The sequence below is a fragment of the Diceros bicornis genome, chromosome 27 (genome assembly GCF_020826845.1).
Source record: "Diceros bicornis minor isolate mBicDic1 chromosome 27, mDicBic1.mat.cur, whole genome shotgun sequence".
Lineage (NCBI taxonomy): Eukaryota > Metazoa > Chordata > Mammalia > Perissodactyla > Rhinocerotidae > Diceros > Diceros bicornis.
In genome coordinates this window covers 31,933,755-31,952,095 of record NC_080766.1, presented here as the reverse complement: position 1 = coordinate 31,952,095, position 18,341 = coordinate 31,933,755, and the positions used below count along the sequence as shown (strand labels likewise).

The 18,341-nt window shown below is 43.1% G+C and overlaps 1 protein-coding gene across 9 annotated transcripts in view; it reads left to right on the top strand.

The window, feature by feature from the left end:
• TIAM1 (TIAM Rac1 associated GEF 1) overlaps positions 1-18,341 on the top strand; it is a 357,972-nt gene that overhangs the window by 336,298 nt on the left and 3,333 nt on the right. For all 9 annotated transcript variants that reach the window (XM_058522998.1, XM_058522997.1, XM_058523001.1 and 6 more), the window contains 5 exons: positions 5,321-5,429; positions 9,691-9,749; positions 10,289-10,391; positions 12,853-12,940; positions 15,154-15,326. In XM_058522998.1, coding sequence (XP_058378981.1) covers positions 5,321-5,429; positions 9,691-9,749; positions 10,289-10,391; positions 12,853-12,940; positions 15,154-15,326 — 532 coding nt within the window. The remainder of the gene's footprint in view (positions 1-5,320; positions 5,430-9,690; positions 9,750-10,288; positions 10,392-12,852; positions 12,941-15,153; positions 15,327-18,341) is intronic.

Below are 18,341 nucleotides of genomic sequence, written 5' to 3'. Positions count from 1 at the left end.
TAGAAGAAACAGTGACAGGAACGGATATACTTGAGAAAAACTTAGAACCATAAGTTGTGCCTGAGTCATTGAGAAGAGCTTATGCGAATAAAAATGCTGATAAAACTGAGATGAATCAGATGGCTATGATGTGTAATAATATCTGTCAGTGCCTCTGAACATCCTGATTCAGCTGGAATATTGTCCTTGGTTTTGGTTTCCACTCTTGCTGTGATTAGAAGGAGAGTAAAGACAAGTTGGGTGGGACCAAGATTTGTTGTTTAGTCTAGACAGGAGAAAACAGCCTTATCTTTAGAGGTATAAAGGGTTGTTATCCAGGTTCACTTTTATGTCCTCAGTGAAACAAAACAAGTTTTCGGACTGTTAAAAAGATAATTTTCCTCTGGCACTGAAGTCACAGTCCTTCACACATGTGACCTGATCAGATCAATCTCTCCTGGCTTTGACTATTTCATAGTCATAAAACTCTTTTCTTTATGAAAACATTTTCATAAAAATCTCTCACCCACCCTGAGAGAGTTGAAAAATCGACTGCCTTTTGTTTATTGAACAATGTGTGACAAGAAAGTGTCAACATTCATAATAATTGGTTTTTTTCAATACTGCATCTTCGTGTAATATTTTTGAAAGCATATTTAGTAACAATTAGGGTTCCAAATTGAAAAGTTGAAATTTAACCTCTGGTATTTAAAAAAAGAGATAATTTTCAGAAAGAGGTAAAATCATGACATCTCATATAGATGTAAAAGATGTATGAAGGAATTTATTTTACTCAGATGATGTGAGGGAACCAGGCAGATATTGTCGTGGTTCATTGGAAAAGTCAAAATAGCACCAGTGTATGTATGAAGCAGAGATGTTGAGATGATTTGTAAATGGAGACAAATTGGTTTTCCCACAGTAGAAGGAAGTCAATTAGGTCACTGCCAGACTGGACAGATTTACGTATTTACTGTTACCTGCCCTTTGCAGAGGAGCTCAAAGACAACGTACAAGTTGGAATCTGATGGAATCCTCTAGAGCATGCATAGTTTTTTGGGGAACCACAATTTATTTTTTTCTGCATGACATTACATGTAGGAGAGCATGAGAATATTCTGTCTGCTTGGCAGGTACTTAAATCTCTGAGTGTGGAAAAGATGGAGACTGCTACTCTGAATTTAGTTCTTATTTCCTTGTAAAACTTTTATAAGAAGAAAAACATATTATGCGTAATAAAGAAAAAGGCAAAATACAGAAAAGGCAAGAAGAAAAACTATCTACGATCTCAAAACACAGAATTTACCACTCTTAATGTTTGGGTGTTTATTTTGATTTCTAAAAAATTATATGTATATATGCTTGAATAATTACATTTTAGAAGTAATTTTGTACCTTGATTTTTTTTTTATGCTGAACAAAGAATTTTCGTGTTATTTTAAATTATTCAAAAGAATCATTTAAATTATTGTGTAATATTTCATTGTGTGGCTGAGCAATGATTTACTTAATTCCCATTTTAGGCAATTCTCTAAGCTTCATTTATTGGCTACGATGAATACTGCAAAGATTTTTGATCATGACGCTTTTTCCTCTCCTGTATTTTAGTTGATTTCATTTTGACAGAAGTGAATTTTATTGGATCATAGAAATGAACATTTTCATTACATTTTGTTAAATTTTTCATTTTATGTCAAATTCATTTTTAGATTTTAGTGATCTTAGGAGCAAAGGACCATTATGCTAAAGACTAGAAGGTGGTGTGGATAGTGAATTACAAAGTATTTAGAAAAAAAGATGAATGTGATTCAAAAGTCAGAGACTGTAAAAGGAAATGGCTTTGGTGAAACTGTCTGTCCTCTAAAATGAAATTCTGACAATCAAGTAAGAAATCTTTCCAGCAAGGATCAAAGACATACAGTGCTGTGCAAAGAAGTCTCTTGTGAGCTGATATTTTGTAAAAAGAAATGTGCAAAAGATGGAAGGAGGGACATTTGACTGCGTACCAGTATTACAGCCAGCCCTGGTGGTCTAGTGGTTAGGATTCGACACCCTCACCGCCGCAGCCCACAGCTCAGGTTCATTTCCGGGTCAGGGAACCACACCACCCGTTTGTCGGTTGTCATACTGTGGTGGCTGCGTGTTGTTGTGATGCTGAAAGCTATGCCACCGGCATTTCAAATACCAGCAGGGTCACCCATGGTGGACAGGTTTTAGTAGAGCTTCCAGACTAAGACAGACTAGGAAGAAGGACTTGGCCACCCACTTTTGAAAAAATTGGCCATGAAAACCCTGTGAATAGCAGCAGAGCACTGTCTGATACAGCGCTGGAAGGGGAGAGGATGGCGCAAAAAGACCGGGCAGGGTTCCACTCTGCTGTCCACAGGGTTGCTAGGAGTCGGAATCGACTCGATGGTACAAACAACAAACAACCAGTATTGAAGAGCAGGAAAATCCTATATCAGTATTAGGATGTCCAAAGCCCCAAAAAGTTAAGGCTTGAAAAACGATGACAAAGAGAGCAACAAAAGATTATATTTTAGCGGGATAAGAAGAATAAGAAAGAAATAGGCCCCCAAAGGGGGCCAGAGGTATAATAGCCAAAGGCAATTGATTATTCAAGTTCCATTTGGTCTCTTGTTTTCCTCATTGAGGAGAATGGTATTCAAACTGGAAAGGATGGAATGGTCTTGATTTGACAAAAATAAAACCCTTGGGAGAATGGGTGCTGGGGAATAGATATGCTCTGTGCCGAGATCAGTTACAGTCCACGGTATTACTTGCAGTGTATATTGGAACAACCATGGAAACTTAGAGAGGCAGGCAATTGGAGGTATACAGCTTATGTCCTGATTTTCACAAAGGTGGTTCCTGATCATTGTAGTTCCCTTTTAATGGCAACATCTAGTAAAAACCTAGAATGGGTTTATGAACAGTTTATAAACAGTTCGGAATAGGAACATTGATTAGTATCTGCTGGTAATAGTAGGTCTATATTGAAATGGTAACATTCCAGGGACACAGGGTACCTGGATTCTGTCACCACCAACTTTCCTCAGGAGGTCCCTGAAGAGAAATCTGTTCACAGAGAACAAAACTGGCCAAGAAACATTTAATCATGAAGCTGGGCCTTCAGCTGTTAAACTCTGAGGCGTTGGGCTGGACCACGTAGAGCATCCCTTTTGCTGAGGGAGGAGGAAGAAAAGGCCAAAGAGGGCATTTCCCCTTAGAAGAAAAGCCCAAAAAGCTGGCTCAGCAGGGCGTCCCAGGCCTGGTTTAGGGTGGAAGCCTCTGGGCAGAACTCAGTCTTGGGGTTTGGATGGAAGATCCAGAAGGGGACCAATGGAAGGCCATGGGAGAGGCTGTTGGCCAGAGGGCAGCCCTGACCCACTTATTACATTTGCTATGTGAAAACTTGTCAAAAGAGAGAAGCTGTGTGCACTGGGACTGTATCAGCCTATTTTTATTGGGTAACAACTCAAAATCTTAGTGTTCACCACAATAAACATTTATTTCACACCTGGGTGTGTAGGTCAGCTGAACTTTAGTTCTCGTGGCAAGCTCCAGAGCTTAGGGCTCAGTGTGCTCCACATCTCTTCCTTCTGGGATCCAGGTTGAAGCAGCAATGGCTGTCTTGGGCATGTCCTTTCTCTGCCTGGAAGGTGGAAGCCCAAGAGGGTTGGTAGAAACTTCTTATGCCAAGTCCATGACCCAACCTACATGGCCAAGCCCAAAGTCATCAGAGCTGTGTGTAGCCTAGTGGGAAGCACTAGAAGAACACATGGTAGAAAGTGCAGATAAATAATTCTATTAGGGAGGAAGTAGAGCTTGGACAATCACCTGCCCCAGTGACCTTTATTCACTTTAAAGACGTTTCGCTTAAGGCTGTGGCCCAGAATGGTACCCAGGAATTTGACTTATGAATATAATCACTCCCCTTCTGTGTGGGTGTTTGGGGCAAGGGTTGTGGGGTCTTTATAGTTCCCTTAGCAGATACTGTCCTGGGGTTTGATTGACTAGTTACTTCATATGTATAAACAAAGTAATATGATTGCTTAAATTTCTTTTTAACCTTGACCATACTACTACTAATATAGTTCAATGATAATTAGCATAATTATTATTATTCTAATGATCCCAATCATAGCAGCAGTAATACCACTGTATTCTGTGCTGCTGGAGCCACATCTCCAGTACCGCAGCCTGGTTTGATGGCTCGAGAAGGGCAATGCCAAACGGCACTGTGTTCAGCAGAGGGTTGTTCAGTTGCTGCTGCATCTAGAAACCTAGTCAAATCAGCAGCAGCAAAATAAACCAGAGCCATTTGTCCTTGAGAGACTCAACATCAAGTTTTTAAATATTCGAAATGTTGCCTTAAGGAAGAGGGACTCAGGCTTGGTTTCCATAGGCACAGAGAGTAGAAGCAAGAAGCCAGTGGGTGAGCACTTCAGGGGGGCATATTTGAGGAAGAACTTCCCAACAATTTGTGGTGTTTACCAGTGGGATGGACCGTGGCTCTGATTGTTGCAAAGTCTTGTCCTCTGACTTGTTGGCACAGAGAACAGGTCAAGAGACCAGGTGATCTTCCTGCCTATGATTAGGCTGCTGAGTGGGTGGGAGGTTGGGATGTTGATGGACGTAGAAGTGGGCTGAGGACTCCAGTGAGAAAGGCAGACGTAACTATTATGAGGCGTAAACACTGGACTGCCGGTGGAATCTCTGGATCATCAGTCTGGATTGCTCTACAAGGAGAAGAGGAACTTGGCGTAGCATTTGACCTTCAGGGGCATATGACTAGACCTCAGGATTTCTGAGGATCCCCAAGTCCACACTGCACGTGCTTAAAGAACAGTCCCCGCACTCCTCAGTTGGCTTCTCTCTTCCTCCTCTAAAGCGAAGTGAAATCTTCTTTAAAATGAGTTGGAAGAAGAAGAAATAATTGATACCACTGCTTCTGCAGAAGACCCTGGCTCTAAGGGGATTTAAACTCACAAGTGGAACTGTCTGCAGTTTCTGGGGTAGATCTCTGTCATTGATGGCCATTCGTCTCTCCTTGGGAAACTCTCTGTTTGAACACAAAACATCAGCAATTTGCTAGATCTGTTTTGACAGATTTACTGCCTGTGAATTTCGGAACCCTGATTTGTACTTTTTTGCCGCTTTATTCTTAACATTCTGCTCGGCAAACACAGGATAAAGAAAAAAAAGATGACCAAATGCTTTTAGAGTCAATATTTTCATGAAATAGAATTGACATCAGCCTGCCGAATTTTAAAACGTTAGGAAAATCTGAGTATTTATAACACCACCCAGTACGTTTTTCCCTGTCGCTGGTTTTCAGGTTGCAGACCTGAGCATGGGGGACCTGCTTTTGCACACCACGGTGATATGGCCAAACCCACCGGCCTCGCTGGGCAAGTGGAAAAAGGAGCCAGAATTGGCAGCTTTTGGTATGTATCAGAAGAGGATTTGGTGGGGGGGTTGGCTTATTTTCCAAAATAAGAACATTTCTTTTGCAAGACACAATTTATTAAAATAAAGTTAATTACAGTTATCTGCATTGGTCTTCCTGCTGTGGCCACCAACACGTCACAGATACTAAATTAAACCTTCTGGCTGAGTATGGCCAGTGTGCCACCCACCTATGTGGAAGGGAGGGGACGGCTGTGCCCAAGTCTAGCCCAGGTATAAACATTCGGGCAGGGAAAGGCTTTTTTTTTGGCTGCTGCTGCTCTGAGTATCTTTTCAAAATAATAGGTTAATGATAAACCAAAGAAAAAGAAAGTGAAAAATCAAGACAAAACTATCTCTTGTTTCTGAGACCTTAAATCCTAAATCCTGGGTCTTTTATTCTCTCCCTGACTCTGTGTTGCTGTGTGTGAGGCTGGGATTCAGGACACTGGTTCTCAGCTGACCTACTGTGGCTCCCCTGGGGTGCCTTGATCGCTTATGAGTTGCTTCTTGAACACATCGTGACTAATACCGGTGAAAGGAGAGAGGCTCGTGAATGATTTCATTTTCAATACACTAGTTCAGGTGGATACAGTTGCTGCAATTAGAAATCTCATGTGATTGTATTATAATACGGTTTTTGAGAGAGAAAAACTGTGGGTTAGCCCACTGGGAATTGTGCATAATTCAGGAAATATGGCTGTTGTTGCCGTGTAAATGCTTGTACGGCATGCAGTGTTGTTACCAAGTGTAAAACCATCAACAGTTCGTGCTTCTGTTTCATGTTGTGTTTTTCCTTAGCCTCCCCCTAGAATATTAATGTGTGAGATAAATATAAAGGAAATCTAGTATTTCCATTTTTCTGGGGGATGGGAAGGTGTTCGTGATCACTGCTGCTTTAACTGAACTCTTGTTTTCCTCCATGGTGTGAACAAAGGCTTCCCAGAGGGAGCATCCTGGTGATATTAAAATCAGAATGTTTAATACAAAGATTTACTGGACCTCCTATTTAGATCACTCAGCCTTCATTGAGAAACTTAGTGACGTTCCTAAAATTTTCAAAGAGCCACTGTAGTTACTGAGGCCATTTCATTAAGAATAACAAAGGCACATAGAAGTGTGCAGGAAAAGCATGGGACTAAATCTCAGATACAAAGGAGTATTGGGGTATTTTATTGTGTTGGCAGTTTGTGATAGGGTGGATGTTTTGGGCATTTATTTTCTTTTTGACATTACTAGTTGTGTTTCTTATATTGCAGTTTCTTCTTGGAGAGGTCTGGGAGCTTTCTGATGCTTCCTAGTAGGTCACTTATGGGATGTAGAGCTCTGAAATAAACGACCCAAACCATTTACCTGATTCTGGGCTGCAGATGAATAGTTCTGAAGTTCAACATTGGGATTTTTCACGACTGTCTCCTGAATTTTACAGGTTTCCTGTAGTTAGAAATAAACAGATTTATAATAAGAAAATAATTTGAGTGGGAGAAAGTAGAGGTTGGCAAACTTGATCTGTAAAAGGCCACATAGTAAATATTTTAGGCTTCATGGGCCAAGAGGCTATATGTAGCCAAAGGCAGCCATAGATAATACGTAAACGAATGAGCATCTGTATCTTCGGGCTGTACCAAACAGGTGGTGGACCCCAGTTTGCCAACCTGTGGTATAAAGGGTTCTGGAAAGTGCCAGTTTTGAGATTTGGGGTTTTAGGTGCTACCTGCTGCACAGGCTTAGATAGGGGACAATGCATGTGTTTCCCTCTCCGTCACTGTGTTCCCTGCCCCATGGGTTGTTTACCAGAGGGAGGTGTGGGATACGTGGCTCCGCAGAAGGGAGCCCACAAGACCTGTCCTGGCTGTGAGTGAAAGCTGCGTACCCAGCCTCAGGGATCACACTGCCAGCAAACTCCACTGGGACCATAGTTAGCAAGATGAAAGTTGCCCACAGCTCTGTGATAGGAGGCAGGCGTATTATTGTTCAGAATCTCCAGAGTAATAGTGAAGAGAAGAGGGAAGGATTAAAATCAGGGTTGTGAGTGAGGACAGACTGTCGTCATCATAATGAGCTTATGTATGAACTCCTGATCCTTAAAGGTGACAGGATCGGCAGTTTTGGTGTGATTTCAAGTAGCAAGGCAGAACTAACGGAGTCTTGGACATGCGTTTTGAAATAGGAAAGAGTTGCTGTGAGGGAAGTAGGTTAAGTACCATAGAATAGGCAGCTTTTGGGTTAAATTGTGGTTGTCTTTTGTTTCAGTTTAAACTTCTAATCTCAGGAAATAGTGCAGCTTTCTTCTGAAACTGAAGCTGACGTGCTGCCAACTCGGCACCTTGATGCTTTACTCACAGGATGGCTAATAGGGACTGAATGTTGATGATCACCGTCTTTAAAAGAAAAAAAGAAATAATTTGTCTAGGTTTCTGCCTTGAAGGGTGTTAGATGTTCACCGTTTGGGGTATAGAGAGTGCTGTAGGATGCCAAGGGTCGCCACGAGTTTTGGAGATCAAGGCCATGTCTAAAGGGATTGAGCAACACATAGAGTCAGTTGAGTGAGAGTAGCCCCAAGATCAGGCAGGGTTGAAGGTGGAGGCGTTCATAGCCCAGGCTGAGGTTCACTCTGGCCCTACCATTGTGATCCAAGATGGTTGAGGTTGAGGTAAACTGAGGCAGGCCAGTAGCCTTCTTAGAGCCACGGCAACCACCCCATTAAGCTGTGGTTCCAATGATGTGGTGGGTCTTCTGAGACTAAGGTCACTGGTCACCCTCTCCTGGGGTGGAGCTCTCTCACTTTCTAAAGAGACCTGCTGTCCTGGCCACTGTGATTTCTGAAGGCTTCATGGTAAGAACAGAGGGCCTCCTCAGGCGTGAGTGCTCAACCTCCATGCAGAGCTGGTGTGGCCTCTTCGGGTCAGTGGGAACCTCTGAGAGGGGACCTCCCAGTCTGTCCTCTGGGATTCTTTTTTTTTTTCTCTCGGGCGAGGAAGATTGGCCCTGAGCTTACATCTGTGCCAATCTTTCCTCTATTTTGTGTGTGGGTCACCACCACAGCATGGCTTGATGAGTGGTGTGTAGGTCCAGGAGTGCACTGAACTTAACCGCTATGCCACTGGGCCAGCCCCTGTCCTCTGGGATTCTTGAAGGGTTGAGCGCTATGAGGTGTGAGGGGCCAGGAGCAGTTCAGACCCAGTGGCTGGAGTTGGTTTCTTTGCATCTTAAGGCTTGTTTTCCTGCTGTGCAGATTCGAGCAATCTTCTGCCAAGGGGAGACTGACCCATCCTAAGTCAAGTAGAAAATGAACCAGATGCTTTGGGTTGGTCTCCAGAGGGCGTGGGAGCCTGGGGCCCCATCCCTGAGGATTCTCTGAACCTTTGTTCCTTTTGTTACTTCTGTGTCTGGGACGCCTGGCGTGCCCCCTCCAACTACTATATGACAGACTGGGTCCCTGCTGTGCCTTGGGGTAGAGTGTGAAGGGAGATGGAGACCCTGATACAGAGACCCAAGGGTGGGTTGGAGTCACCCTTCCGGTCTGTCTGGGCACCAATTCTTCTTTCCCCTCTAGGAGTCAGAATTATTGAGTGTGAAATGTGCTTGGCATTGTGTAAGGAATTCTGTGGAAGATTATGCATTGCTCCATTGTATCTCCCCACCCCCTCAAAGAATATAAGAAAAACACTACCTGCTCCAGCTTCTAAAGAGCTTACTCTGATTCAGCCCATTTGGAAGACATGGAATTGCATTCTGCTTCCTAAACTAATTTTCTTTTCTTCAGGTGAAAAAAGATGAATTATATTTCCTAAATTATGAACACTCTGTGTGTAATATTAGCTTAATTTGCATAAATGTAAATCACCCTAAGCAATTTATTATTATTATTATTAAAGATGTTTGTGTTATTCCTCCAGCTGCTGGATTAGTACATTTTTATTCAGTATGTTCTCAGCTGAAGTTTTAAACTTGAAATGATACCATAGTTAAAATATTATATTTTAACCAAAAGTTTCCAGTGGGGTGGAGGGGAGGGGGGCCGGTTATTTCCATTTATTTAGGCTTTCTATGTTTATTTTGAACCTGGAAAATTTTGTCTCAATGGGCTTTTGAGTTTCGCGGATGTGATGAATGAATGGAAGGTGTAGTGGGAGTTGGGTAGCTGGGATCTTACCGTCCTCCTCATAACTGTAGTGTTTATTACCACAGCTTATTGAAGTTAAGGGGAAAACCCCACGCATTCTGTGCCATAACCACCTTTCTTTTATTTTTTTCCAGTCTTCAAAACTGCCGTGGTCCTTGTGTATAAAGATGGTTCCAAACAGAAGAAGAAACTTGTAAGACTTCTTATTTTACCCCCTAGTCTGAGAGTATCTTCCTTTCTATCTGCTTCTCAGTCATATCTGCGTAATTATAATTCTACACCTTTTTCAGGCATGAGCACTTTATGATTTTTTTTTTTAAGTGTTGCTAAGGACTTGAGGAAATGGCCCATTCTGCCTTCTTTTCCGGCAGGCTCACATTCAGAGCGTGAAAGTGAATAGCTCTTAGGCTTACCATGACTAGAAGCTTCCTAACGCTATTTTTTTCCTTTCCTTGTTCTCTCTCTTCCACTCTTCTTGCTTTCGGGGTCCCTTTTCTCCCCCTTCCCGTGTCTCTCTTTCACCTGGATTTGGTTAGCACACTTACCTACACACCCTCAGCCTATTTATCGCGTGGCCTCTCGCCTTCTGCTGGATGAACAAAAGTGCAGGTGGGGATGAAGTTCCTCTGGGCAAGCACTGGGGTTCCGGCCTTACTGGTGTAGAAAATGTTGGGGTCTGGTCCAGGCTAGAGCAGATTGTTCTCATGCGTCTGGTTCCTTCTCTTCCTGCAGGTAGGATCTCATAGGCTTTCAATTTACGAGGACTGGGACCCCTTCCGATTTCGACACATGATCCCCACCGAAGCTCTGCAGGTTCGAGCTTTGGCCAGTGCAGGTAAACTCTGAAACGTGCTGGGTACCTGTTACTGATGGGCGTATGAATCATTTATCTGAATCCACGCTCTTGGTCTAACCACCATGCCCTATGTGTAACTCTCTTTTCCCCATTCTCTCCATTGCCTCTTATATACCTAGGCATTTATTAAATATTTGAATGAATGAATTGAAGGAATCAATGAACTGAGTGAATGGATATAATGCCTTCAGTGTCATTCCAAGGAATTCTAGTCATTCTGTTATATATAGTAATCATATTACAGTGACTAACACCTGAGTAGCAACAAGTCTCGTGGAACCTTGAGACCAAGAGCAAAGCCCGTGTAAATAACTCACTTGCCTTTTACTGTGAGACCCAGGAAGACCACCAAAAGCACAAAAAAGCCATTGAATACATTTTTTCCCCTGAAACGTTACAAATATTTATCTTTGTATCAGTGTGAAGGCTTTTGAAATGTCAGTTCTTTTTCTGTGATCCAAATAGCAGTGAAGCAAGTTGCTGGGTAGTGATGAATATACTTGATAATATAATTAGATGATGCTTTAGACACATGATAAGAGAAATGAATAGAGCAGAGTATTGACTAAGAAAAGCAGTATTTCTGTGACTCGGAGGCACCCTCCAGGGCTTCATCTGAGGCCATTCTAGGGAGGAGCTATCAGCAGTGGCTCTCCCTGGGCACATCCTGGAAGGACCACCTTTGGAGGTCAAGTGGAAACTCTCTGACTACACCTATTCCCTCTCCTGTTTGGACAGCAGGTGCAGCTGCCTGGTAGTAAAGAGAGGCCATGGAAGTGGACCCCACAGGTGCACAATGGACTTGTATTTCTATTTCATGCTTCTGATGTGGGCATTAGAATCTTAGTGTCCAATTGGTGTTGCTCATCCACTCCCTGGTTCCCCTGCTTGTCACATCCATGAGCCATAAAATTGGCTCTGATCCTGGTAAAACCAACGCCCCCTTGTCCAGTGTCATGAGGAAAAGCCTCTTGCAATATTTGGTAAACCTTCAATGACACACTCAAATTAAACTAGACGCAGCTTCCTTCACAGTTGTTAGGCCTTGCAGTAAAAAAACTCAAATGCAAAAACCACGTGAGACAAATGTATTTGGGATGATTATTTGCCTTAAGAAGGTTTCTCTCTAACCTTCCAGCGCAGAGATTTACCCTGGTGCCTTTTTACTTATGATTTGATTTGCAAAATAGATTTACACGTGAATTTGCGACCGTGTAAGTTGTAGGTCTAGAAACAGCTGTAATAGCATCTTGAGGTTTGGGCACTTAAATATTAGTGTTGTCTTACTTTGCAGTCTTAGGTTGTGAATTATCTAGTTCATATGTTTCCTCATTCCTTGTTTATAAATGGGAAAACTTATGTTTAGAGCAAACTTCTCAGCCAGGAGTTTTGCCTTCATTGAGGACTAGGTACATAAAGACTTTACATTTTGAAAGCAAAGCTTTTGATCTAATATTACATTCTTACCTTCTGTTTTTCATTCAAATCAAGTTTAGAACCATCAAGATTAAAGCTTATTTTAGTAGAGTTACAAAGACTAGCTAACATGTCCCTCGTTATGAAATACATTCCAGTGGATTTGAGAATCAGATCGCAGAATTTCTAGATTTTTTATCTAAGTTTGGGAAAGCTTGTGACACTTTCAGCAAATGGGTCCTGGCTGGGGTTAAATAATGTGGGCACAACGATGGTTTGGGACCAGGATCTGAACCCAGTGATAAAGATGGGACCTCATAATGTGTGGTCTTGATGTTTGCAGTGAATTATTCCTTTCACACTTTATTCACAACTTAAAACAATATGGTATTGCAAGGCTTATAAAATAATAAATAGAATAATATGGTGTTGTAAGCTAGCTGTTGTAAGGCTTAGAAGTTACCTTAAAATGTAACTGTTCCTCACTTTCTTGGCATCCCATTTTGTTTCACTCAGAGTGGGCACCGGGGGAGGGCTGGGAGAGGAGCCTCATTTGTTGCCAGGGCTCTCAGCCTGGTGGCTCACGGGGAAGCCTCCCCCCACAGAAGGCTAGGACCTGCCTCTTTGTATCCCTGGCCTGGTTTGAAATCTGCCTTGGATCTTGGGCTCTGTCTAGTCCAACTGCTACCAAAACAACTAATCCCTTAATTGAAGGCTCAGCCAAATGGGCTGTGCAGCTAAAAGGGTCAGTTCTTCAATCAATATGATTGATCGGTTGTCGTTTGAGACCATCTGGAAGGAGATCTTAACAACTGGAAATTTTCCAAGCATTCTTTCTCTTAGCACCCATTAAGCTTTCGAACACTCTGTCTCTTGAGATCACGGGATCATAGTGAAGTTCCTTTGGTCTTCTGCTGCTCTGCACTCTTTTATCTTCCACCAAAGCATGGGAAATGCTTGTGTAAAAATGCAAATAAATCCCTTTGAAACATAGCCTGACTCATGCTTGTTTTCATTTATCCAGATGCAGAAGCAAACGCCGTGTGCGAAATTGTCCACGTCAAATCGGAGTCTGAAGGGAGGCCGGAGAGGGTCTTCCACCTGTGCTGCAGGTGAGCCTGGAGCCGTGATGTGCAGACCTTGCAGCCCAGGGGGAGGGAACATGACTGTGCTTGGTGTCCCCAGCCCCCTCTGGGTTCCACAGACCAGCCTCTGCGTCCCTAGATGCTACGTGCTTTTTCTTGTACATTTGAGAAATTACTTAGCACTTATTAAATAACAGTAATTGGATTAATTTAACTAGTTTTATTAGGGTATAGACAGTCACCTGGTTAATTTAATATCTTTCTAGAAGGAAATAGGAATTTTCATGTAAATTCAATGTTGAAATGAGGGCTTTCATCCCATATTTATGTTTGGTAGATTAGAGGGACCTGGTTGCCTGATAATCTTTTGTTCTGGTGTTTGGATACCTTGTTTGTTTATACTATAGCATCTCTGAGATGCGCAGGTGGAGAGTCGACTGGGAGGAGGTGAGAGTGTGTGCAGTCATTGCTGGATTCCTCATCTTAAGAGAAACGTCAACCTAGGGAGCTTGGCACAAGTTGCTCAGGTTCACCTGTAGATTTTGAGTGGAAGCTGAACTTAGACTATGGCTTCTGGGGACCGGCCCCGTGGCTTAGCGGTTAAGTGCACGCGCTCCGCTACTGGCGGCCCGGGTTTGGATCCTGGGCGCGCAACGACGCACCGCTTCTCTGGCCATGCTGAGGCCGCGTCCCACATACAGCAACTAGAAGGATGTGCAACTATGACATACAACTATCTACTGGGGCTTTGGGGGACAAAAAAGAGGAAGATTGGCAATAGATGTTAGCTCAGGGCCGGTCTCCCTCAGCAAAAAGAGGAGGATTAGCATGGATGTTAGCTCAGGGCTGATCTTCCTCACAAAAAAAAAAAAAAAGAATATGGCCTTTACTTATTTCATCTTGTTCTTTCCTCTCTGCCTTCCCCTCCCTTTCCTCCATCTCCACCCTCTCCTCCTCCATGAGGTCTTTTCTCAAATGCAGCCAATTCTCTCTCTCTCGTTTTTTTGCCTAAAAATATCAAGATAGATGGTCCCAACAGCTGGCATTCTGATGCATTTGGCTTTAAATATGATCCGTACTCAATTCTGCTTTAATTTAATCATAGGTACTCAGTAATTTATTCAGTACTTACCTAGTACCCCACACCATGGGTGTAGTATGCTGAATTGCCCACAGAAAAACCCAACAGAATCAATATTATGATTATTAGCAGTATTTTGTAACACTCTTGCTGGTGTGGTAAGAAGGCACAGTTACCAAGATGAACTATGCTAAGCACTTCACATGCATTATTTCATTTAGTTAGACTGAGATCCTGTCTTATTCCATTTTACAAATGGGAACCAAGGCTCATAGAGATTACTTTGCCTGAGACTTTATAGCAAATGGACACTGAGTTCAAACTCAGGGGTTTTGGGTTCCTGCATCACTGCCCTGTGTTGGGTAACAGGAATCAACAATGGCAGATCCCAGGAGGCTGTTGGCGCTAGAATTGAAATTTTTTTCAAATAATCCACATATGGTTTGAGTACCATCTTTACTATCTATTTAGGCTAATCCACTTGTGATTTTGTGTGTAATGTTCACGGGGTCCAGTGAGCCTACCCCTAGAGATGCCATATTGGTTGTTAATAAGGAATACTAGGTAAAACTTCCCTGGGTAAAAATATTGAGAACTTAAGAAAAATAACTCTTACCTAGGAAGTAGTTTTTATTATGGGAATTAGAACTTGGGAAGAGTTTTCAGTTCTTAACCATGTAGCTTTATTATTTACATGTTGAAATGTGTCATGGGACGAGTTGATATTTAATAGCAGACCAACTTTAGAGGAAACTAAGGACATTGGGGCATCCTCTTTGGTTGCTCCGCAGAACTGCAGAAATCTTGGGGTTCATTTGTCTGTAAAAACGTTTTAGAATGAAAGGCTCTGCCTTAAGAACCAAGAGTAGAATTTGGCAATTTCTTGGTGCTGAATCCATCTCTCCATCAATCCATTCATCAATGGGCTGCTCTGTTCCAGATTGGCTGCAGGAGATGAATCACAAAACACAAAGGGAAAAGAGCACGTGTTCTCTGTCCCCAGTGATGACAACACGGCTCAGCTTAGAAATGGGAGTTGTGGCCTCCCTCTTTAACCTTTGGTCCTCAGGGACATTTGTTTGACGGCCCCTGATAACATTAGACGTTCCCCGTGTGTTAAGTACTGTTTGCCTAACACGTGTAAATCTTCTTTTCATAGCTCCCCAGAGAGCCGAAAGGATTTCCTGAAGGCCGTGCATTCGATCCTGCGTGATAAGCACAGAAGACAGCTCCTCAAAACCGAAAGCCTTCCCTCGTCCCAGCAATATGTCCCTTTTGGAGGAAAAAGACTATGTGCGCTGAAGGGGGCCAGGCCAGCCATGAGCAGGGCAGGTACTGTGGGGGTTCAGGCATTCAAGATCCCCGTCACCCCCACTCCACTGTAGAGCTCAGGGAGTGTGACCTTCTTGTGGAGCAAGAATGAGATGTGGCCTTGTGGGGCTAATGTACGAGAGTGTGGTTCTTCCCTGGCGTGAGGTTCCTTGCCCTTCCCTTCTTCCCTGTGGCTCCTGGGGATCCGCCCTTCATTTACTCCTCTTGCCCTCCCTCCAGCTTTCCCTTCCCTGCCCTCTTCCTTGTGGCTGGTGAGCTCCTCTCTCATTCGCCAAGCCGGGAAGTGAGCGCGTTCTCTTTCTGGAGGGGCTGTCTTAGCCTGCTTGCGGAATGAGAGTCGCTGCTTTGCATGACAGCCGGCTTTGTCTAGCAAAAAGCAGTGTGTCATGTCTCAGCAAGGTCACGGTCCGCCATTCTGGGAACACGGTGGCTTTGTAATCCAGAAACACAGCAGTGCCTGTTCTCAGTAAGGATTCCATGTTTGGTCGTCCAGGTGACACGTCAGGTTTTTACCCTCACCTTGTGCCTGTGACTTTATTTTTAGCTTCAATGTTAATCTGGGGAAGGCTTGAGCTGCTATTGGAAAAGGGGAATCTAGAATCTAAATGGTCCCAGAGTAAATATTATTTTAGGAAACTCATTCCATCACCTTGGAGCAATGAGGAAGGAGGATCAGTACTACCACCTATAAATGGCAGTGAAATAGATCTAGGAAGAAAGATATTTTCATAATACCTAGGTATTAATGAGGAGATATTAACATTTTTATCACCCCTTTCTTAAGCGGCAGCTTAGAATTTTGCAGGGAAGATTCCAAGAAAAGAGGCTTCCTTTGCATTTGCAAAAAGGTTTCTGACTTCTGTCCCAATAACCTTTCCTCCTGTTCTCAGTTGTGTGGAAGAGGCAAGCACAGAACTGTGAACCGTTGAAAGTTTTCATAGACGTAACCTGCATAGCTTGACATGGGATGCTACATTCTTTAAGCACCTTAAGTTTAACTAATGTTAGGGGGTTAGTTATCTTGCATCTGTTCTCCAGTCAATTGATAAGTGTTTATTAACAACCTAGTGTGGTGAACACCCAGTGCTCTTCTGTGTTCTCCAAGGTCTACTAAGAGCCTTGCATACCTCCATATCCACAGTTTCTCATGAAGTCCTCGTGTAGGAACACCTTCCTGAACCCTTCAGTGCTCACAGTAGAGAATTTCACCTTGGAATTGTCTCACCTGCTCCTTTTACTTATCAGGGAATGTTTAGTTAGGATGGGGAATATGTGTCCCAACCTCAGGAAATGCTCCCTGTCATTGGCCAGGTTTCAGTTGTTAATTAATGAACCTAAATTTAGAGCTGCATTTACTTTGAAACTAAGTCTTTTTAGCCTGTAGGACACTCGGAAGTTTTCCTGCAGAGGTCTCTTTGGAAAGAAAACAAAACCGACCCACAACCTACACCATCATCTTGAATACCAAGAGAAGGCCTTGATGTCATAGCCTGTTGGCTTTGGCTGACTGGAAGATTTTCTGCTTCATGGCTCATTTTTGGCTAAAGAAAGTCTTTATCACTCTGCTTTTGAAGCTCCTCACTGTCATCAGGATCTTCATGTTAGATGATTTAGAAATGATGGTTGATTGGGTCAGCATAGCACTAGCTGGTCAGTTTAAACAATGAACAGTGGAAATACTCAAATCAAAGATTGTCTCCCTGGGGGCCGGTCTGATGGCACAGCAATTAAGTGCGTGTGCTCCGCTTCGGCGGCCTGGGGTTCGCAGGTTCGGATCCCGGGCGCGCACCAACGCACTACTTGGCAAGCCGTGCTGTGGTGGCGTCCCATATAAAGTAGAGGAAGATGGGCACGGATGTTAGCCCAGGGCCAGTCTTCCTCAGCAAAAGAGGAGGGTTGGCATCGGATGTTAGCTCAGGAAGACTGCCTCCCTGAACCCAGTAAGTCTGCTGGGTTAAGTATCCTTTTAATAAAGGATAGACACTCATGCTTCATTTTGCATTGTCATGAATACCCAGGTAGTTTATTTCTCCTGTAAATAAAGGAGCCAAATATCCTGCCTCAATTCTTAGTCTAAAAGTACTGTATGTCTCCCAGTAACCCAATTTAAAAATTTTTTGTGTTCCAACATTATCTTATGAAAATTTTCAGGCATCTAGAGCAGCTGAAAGAATTGTACACATTCATACCTACCATCTGTATTCTATAATTAACATTTTTCTATATTTTATTATCACATATCTATCATCCATTGACTCATCTGATTTTTGACACATTTCAAAAATGCAGACATTAGCACACTTTACCCCTAAATACTTGAGCATGCCAATCATTGACAAATATTTCCCAACAGCCCAATTTTCAATTGAGGTAATTCTAGTGAGTGGACAGAGCCGGGCTCCATTATGGTGGTGTTGAGATAAAATTGAACAGGAATTTTTGCTTCTTCCCAGTGGAGTAGTACTGGTTTTTTCTTTCTTTCTTTTTTTCCATTTTTCCTGGAAATGATTTTCATTCCCCCCCTTGACGTGGGTGGTGTCCGTTTGTTCCATGTTTTAAGACGGTAGAACGCTTAAGAAATTTGATGGGGGCGCAGGGGTTTGAGACAGAGGATGGCTGGAACGGGAGCCAATTTAGGCCACCGTCCAGCACACTGACCTTGTATCTGCTGTGTTTGAGGTCAAGGCTACATTTGGCAGACTATTCGAGAATAGTCGTCCTACTTCTAGCGGCACTGAAGCAATGTAATGGTTTTTAGGGCTTAGATTTCAGGAAAGCGGCTCCCAATTGGTGTTTAGACTCTTGCCCTTCATTGGAAAGCCCAGGTGGCATTTCATCTTCTTGCCTCTAATGCAGAAACCACTTTACTAGTGAGGGAGAGGCAGCGACGTTTCCACGTGAGCTGTTGTGTGTGTGTGTGTGTGTGTGTGTGTGTGTGTGTGTGTGTAGTGGGACTATTTGTTTTCTTGATTGGGCAGCGTCTTTCGTTTGTTTGTTTGTAATGATTCTGGCTTC